Here is a 6,638-nt window from a genome sequence, read left to right on the forward strand (position 1 = left end):
ACCTACATTTTTCCCAAATGAATAATGTAGGTGAATATTGAAAACTAAATATCGAGGGGGACATGTCCCCTGCGTCCCCCCCTCGAAACCCTGTCCTAACCATAGACTGTATAAGGTCCTAACTAAGTGTCCTCATATCGTCATCTGTCAAGGCAAGTATTTTGTAATCGTAACCGGAAGTAGTGTATCTCACTTCCGCAGTCTTGACGCAGCTCAACAGTCACTGGCTTCTCTCGGTACTTCTCTTCTTCACCCTCATCACCCCTCTGTTAGTCGGGCTCTCTCTGCCCTGTCAGCTTCCGCAACTATCGCCCCGACTGTCCAAATGGATTTGATAATCTCTGCGGTTTTACTTTACCTCCATATAGTCACAGTGAAATGTAACCCCGGGCCGTTAGTGGACGTTGTTATCGACCGGTACGACATACCGAGAGTTTGTCCTCGCGAGGTGAAAACAGAGGATTTTGTCCGTTATCATTTTAACGGTTCCTTCTATGCAGACGGGAAAAAGTTTGACTCCAGGTGATGTTACAGCGAAATATAAAGTGTAATTTCAGTTAATTTAAACTGACTTCATACACAGCTTTAGCTGTTTGTCTCTACGGGAATTTTAACTTTCATGTTTTAAAGTGAAGCGCGAGCTACGGTAACAATATACCTCACGTGCAACCGCAAAACTATCCCTCAGCATGTAATGGCTTTAGCAGAAATATCTTTTCCAGAGGTTAAAATGTTGTAAAGTGGAGTAAGAATGCTGTCTAACATTATGTAGAGTTAAACGAAGAAAAGTGCAGGAATGCTAAGTACACTTTCCAGATGGATTTACAGATAATTTACTGCAGCTGAGATAAATGCAGACGTGTCAAGCCTCATATCATGTTAAAACTTTGCATCACCTCAATGCTTCTAGAAAAATGCATGCATTATATGTGTATGAGTTATAGTTTTGCAGGGATTTAGTCTCCAAAAATTAATTATAGGTACAGAAAAGGAATTTTTCTATTGTTACAGTGGTGGCTATTTGATGCCATGTGTCAAACATCCCTCTAAGTTTTCAAAATTAAATAAAAAAGGAAACTGTCTGACAATAATTAAGCCAAGCAGAACATAATGGCTCTTTTAAAAATACCGCTGATGTGGATGGAACATTGGATGCTGACTTACAAGCCATAAAATGTTATGACACCGTGACATCAGCCGCTAGATTATTTATTTTATTTTTTTTTTTTTGTTACCTACTAATTTGGCACTCCTACATACTCTTTGGATTCCAGTGTACACTCTCATCCAGCTCTGCCTTTGTGTCCACAGTCATGACCGAGGCAAAGCCTTCATCAGCCAGGTCGGCCTGGGGAGACTCATCACAGGGATGGACCGTGGTCTTCAGGGCATGTGTGTCAATGAACTCAGGAGGATCACCATCCCTCCACACCTGGCTTATGGGAGCATAGGAACAGGTGCAGATTAACATGACAGTCAGGTTACTTTGTCTGCTATGTATGCTAGTATTGGTTTATGCCAATCTGTACTATGTGTTCGACAGGTGGTGTAATTCCTCCTGACGCTGTGTTGGTGTATGAAGTTCTCCTGCTGGACATATGGAACACTGAGGACAAGGTTGAGATCCGCACACTTGGCAAACCAGCAAGCTGCAACCGCACCACTGTGGCATCAGATTTTGTGCGTTACCACTATAACGGCACCCTGCTGTCTGGCGCAGCCTTCGACTCCAGGTGAGGTGAGGTTAGGGTTTAACATGAAGGTATCTCTTTTCCGTCTGTTTCTGTGATTGTAAAACGCGTTGTGTTTAATAGTTACACGAGGAATGCGACCTATGACACCTACTTGGGTAAAGGCGACCTCATCAAAGGCATGGAGGAGGGTCTGTTGGGCATGTGTGTTGGGGAGAGAAGGGTCATCATCGTCCCACCCTTCCTGGCATATGGAGAGACCGGCCATGGTACTGTATAACCTGTTAAAGAAATTAATTTACATTTCGAACTTGCTCACCAGCAACTGTTTTTATATTAATAGTTGTTTCAATAGACTGCGATAGGCTTGGATTTGCCCTGTTCAGTGCCAGAGATAAACTACAAATTACACATACTTTTCATTACTGCTGATTATTATCCAACTTACACTACAAGCAACTGTTTGTTTTGGTTCTGAAAGGTTCTGAAGTCTGAAAGGGGCTTTAGATAAGTCATCTACTTCACTGAGCATTTTGTTTCATTTGCTTTTATTGTCAAGTCACATTATTGTTGCATGGTAGCACAGTCAAGAGCAAAGACTATTTTGAAAAAAGCTTCCCTGGAGGTGTGTTCAGGTACATGTGTAAAACTCTGATATATCAGGCTCAAAACTTACCTGTTGATTGGCACTTCTTGTCAAAGTGTTCATGTTTGATTATTTTTTTCCCTTTCGGTACACCAAGTTTTCAGTGGAGTCCATGCTGATTGCGTTATTATGCATTAATAAAGTGTAGACAAGTAATGTGAAAAGGATTGCAAATGTCCTGCATGGCTGCCTGCCTCTGCAAGTCACTGCAAGTTGAAAGTTCCGTACCACACTAATATACCACACAAAAGGTCTGCCTGGAAGGCAAGAAGCTTATCTCAAAACTTTGTCTGTGCTCTGAACAATGGTCCACTTTAAGGTGAAGTATATTTGCCTGGTATGGACATGGGCCTGTGAGATATAGACACACTGCAATTTGTTTTCCTAACAGGAACTAAGATCCCTCCCCAGGCTACGCTGGTGTTTGAGGTGCTGCTGGTTGACGTATTCAACCCAAAGGATGATCTGATTGTGGAGGTGAAGGAGGTGCCTAAAGGCTGCGACCGCAGGACTGTGACTGGAGATTACATCCGCTACCACTACAACGGTACCTTCCAGGATGGAACCGCTTTTGATTCCAGGTAAATTGAGACTTCTCCGTTATCAGGAAACAGTAAAACATGAGCAAAATTGACAGAATTTAATGTTTCCTTTGACAGCTACAAGCGAAACAGCACCTATAACACTTATATTGGCATGGGATATGTGATCAAAGGGATGGATAAGGCTCTGCATGGGCTGTGCATTGGAGAGAAGAGAAAGATAACCATCCCTCCACACATGGCGTATGGTGAAGATGGAGTCGGTGAGTTTGACACATGCATTTGGAAAGATTCAAAAGATACTTGGAATGGACGAACCACTTAATGTTGTTTATGTTTACTACACTGTCTGCCTTGTTTATTTCTTGTCCTGCTGTAGGAGACTTCATCCCTGGCTCTGCTGTGCTAGTCTTTGACATCCATGTCATAGATTTCCACAACCCCAAAGACTCAGTTGACATTAAAGTTACCCACAAGCCTCAGGAATGCAAAGTGACCAGTGAAGCTGACGATTTAATCCAGTATCGTTATAACTGCTCCTTGATGGACGGCACCCTGCTGTACTCCTCGTGAGCGCCCTCTGCTACACTGCATCCTCCTCCTGCTTCATGCATGTAATCATTGCTGGCAGCATTTATGTATCTATGACAACAGCACGTATGCCTGCATGGCTCAAGGTTTTGATACCTCGAAAAGTTTTATTTAGCTTGGGGTTTTTTTTTTTATCCCCACTGTTAAGATAAAAGTCTGTGTGTCCATTTCCAGGGACCAGTACGACTCACCTTCCATCACGACTCTCGGAGCGAACAAGGTGATCTCAGGTCTGGAGGAAGGTTTGAGTGGTATGTGTGTTGGCGAGAAGAGAGAGGTAATCATTCCACCACACTGGGGACATGGTGAAAATGGAGGTCAGTGATTGGAACTGCTCAGATCACACTCTGCACACTTTCTTTTATCCCAAATCATATCTTTCCCTGTCTATTTTGGTGTCTCCAGCTGGAGGAGTTCCCAGGAGTGCGGTGCTCTTCTTTGAGCTGGAGTTAGTGAAGCTGCAGAAGGGTGTGCCAGAAGGCTATATGTTTGTGTGGCTGGGAGATGGTCCTGATCCCCTTTTTCCTGCTATGGATCTTAATGGTGACAAGGAGGTACCTCTAGAGGAGGTAAGCAGGACCCGGTTTACGACCTTCCCTTCTTAATGTATCTTTTAAAGCAAGAGAAACAGCCTGGGTATAAATGGTAAAAATGCTTTCAATGGTGCAACCATATCTCTTTTCCACTTTCCAGTTTTCAGCCTTCATCAAGCTCCAAGTGCAAGAGGGTAAAGGTCGCCTTCGGCCAGGGGTCGATGCCGACAGCATCATTAAGGACATGTTCAACAACCAGGATCCCAATAAAGATGGGAAGATTGTAGAATATGAACTGAAAGTTACGGTAGAAGATGAGTCTGAAAAAGTACGAAGAGACGAGCTGTAAAGGGGACATACAGTATTTCATTTGTGGTAAGAAACAAGCATACAGTGGCAGTGGTTTTGCCGTCATTTTAGCAGCTGTCATGCAACTATTTTGAAGATGTTTCAGAGACTGAAACGTTAAGTCTTCTTAAGACAGAGAGTTCCCTTTCCTAGAATCTATTAAAATATGTTGTACGCAGGAAATAGGTGTTTGAAAATGTGAAAGGGAAGAAAAATGGTCTGTGGGGAAATTGGGTTCTTTTGGAAAAGGCACATTTGAGTCAAATATTTACATTGTGCTACCTAAGAAAGCATTTGGGCTGGGTCCTTTCTCCAGAATATTACTAAATATGATTAGTAGTCATTGCAGTGCCTCGTATAAAAAGGATGAAAACTCACTGGTTGTACAGTATATTTGGGGGTGGTTAGTTTGTACAATACTAGAAAATCTATTATAGATAATTCTATTACAAAGTGTGCTGTGGAAACATGAAATAAACTGTTTTATAGTAAAATGAAGACGACACCGACTTTATTTCTTCCACACTGTCCGTGTGCAGACATGTACCTGTGAATTAGTTTCATACACTTCAATTCAGTGGCCTAAATTTAAATGATAAAAAATTAAACATATGAAGAGGTAAAAAGTCTGGATTAATGAAGAGAAAAATGCATGACAGACTGTATGTGACACTTTGTCCACAAATGACAGAAAGTAAGAACCTGCTTAAAACACAGTTAAAATGGCTATGAAGGTGAAATCCCATATGCCTGATTCTAATTTAAATTCCCTAAAATTTGGCACAAACGTCAACTTGGACTCAAGGATCATTATTGTAGTCTGCCTTGAATGCAATACCTCAGGAACATTTTGAAGGGTTTCATAACTTTGGCACAAACATCCATTTGGAATTAAAATTAACCAATTGGAATTTGTTGGTCAAAGATCAAAGGTCACTGTGACCTCACTAAACATGCTTTTGGCCACAACTCAAGAATTCATACACTAATTATAGCAAAATTCCACACAAATGTCTAGTAGGATATAATGACCTTTTAGGATACAAAATGCCATCACTTCACCAAAGGTCAACTTCACAGAGACACTAATGTTCTGCAAAAACACTTTTTGGCTGTTACTCATCACATAACTCAGGAACAGAAGAGAAGACATTTGTCAGACACTGAACTGGTGACTGTGATCCTGGGTACCCATCTTGGATTTGTGTTGATTGTACAGATCCTCTGAGCTGCTGGGGGGAAGATGTGTGTGAAGCATCCATGTTATCACAAACATGGATGTAAACTATGAGTGGAACTTGAGTGGTTCGTGGAGGCAACAACCTCTAGGATTTCTTTAAATGGCATTTTTATGACATGCAGTCCTATGACTTTTTTTGTACATTTTAATGACATACTATACTATGACATTTTTATGACATACTGCACTATGACATTTTATGACAAACTGTACTGATATTTTTATGAAATATTGTACTATGATATTTTTATGACATACTGCACTATGACATTTTATGACAAACTGTACTGATATTTTTATGAAATATTGTACTATGATATTTTTATGACATACTGCACTATGACATTTTATGACAAACTGTACTGATATTTTTATGAAATATTGTACTGTGACATTTTTATGACATACTGCACTATGACATTTTATGACAAACTGTACTGATATTTTTATGAAATATTGTACTATGATATTTTTATGACATACTGCACTATGACATTTTATGACAAACTGTACTGATATTTTTATGAAATATTGTACTATGATATTTTTATGAAATACTGCACTATGACATTTTATGACAAACTGTACTGATATTTTTATGAAATATTGTACTGTGACATTTTTATGACATACTGCACTATGACATTTTATGACAAACTGTACTGATATTTTTATGAAATATTGTACTGTGACATTTTTATGACATACTGCACTATGACATTTTATGACAAACTGTACTGATATTTTTATGAAATATTGTACTATGATATTTTTATGAAATACTGTACTATGATATTTTATGACAAACTGTACTGATATTTTTATGAAATATTGTACTATGATATTTTTATGAAATACTGTACTGATATTTTTATGAAATATTGTACTATGATATTTTTATGAAATACTGTACTATGACATTTTATGACAAACTGTACTGATATTTTTATGAAATATTGTACTATGATATTTTTATGAAATATTGTACTATGATATTTTTATGAAATACTGTGCTATGACATTTTATGACAAACTGTACTGATATTT

General features: G+C 39.2%; 1 protein-coding gene across 1 annotated transcript; it reads left to right on the forward strand.

Moving 5' to 3' along the window:
* Positions 1–211: 211 nt before the first annotated feature.
* fkbp10a (FKBP prolyl isomerase 10a) lies at positions 212–5,999 on the forward strand. The gene is made up of 10 exons (XM_049562204.1): positions 212–522; positions 1,312–1,457; positions 1,544–1,733; positions 1,815–1,960; positions 2,729–2,918; positions 2,997–3,142; positions 3,259–3,448; positions 3,645–3,787; positions 3,876–4,039; positions 4,164–5,999. Exons 1-10 carry the CDS (start codon positions 326–328, stop codon positions 4,350–4,352), a joined length of 1,701 nt encoding a protein of 566 aa, XP_049418161.1. The 5' UTR covers positions 212–325; the 3' UTR covers positions 4,353–5,999.
* Positions 6,000–6,638: the final 639 nt, after the last annotated feature.

Source organism: Epinephelus fuscoguttatus, linkage group LG19 (genome assembly GCF_011397635.1).
Source record: "Epinephelus fuscoguttatus linkage group LG19, E.fuscoguttatus.final_Chr_v1".
Classification (NCBI taxonomy): domain Eukaryota; kingdom Metazoa; phylum Chordata; class Actinopteri; order Perciformes; family Serranidae; genus Epinephelus; species Epinephelus fuscoguttatus.

What these genes read in the sequence shown, in the direction of transcription:
- fkbp10a (XM_049562204.1), top strand. Translation starts at nt 326, where the DNA reads ATGGATTTGATAATCTCTGCGGTTTTACTTTACCTCCATATAGTCACA. An exon ending in TTATGGGAGCATAGGAACAG is followed by an intron (nt 1,458 to 1,543) that starts GTGCAGATTAAC and finishes TGTGTTCGACAG; the next exon opens with GTGGTGTAATTCCTCCTGAC. An exon ending in GGCGCAGCCTTCGACTCCAG is followed by an intron (nt 1,734 to 1,814) that starts GTGAGGTGAGGT and finishes TGTGTTTAATAG; the next exon opens with TTACACGAGGAATGCGACCT.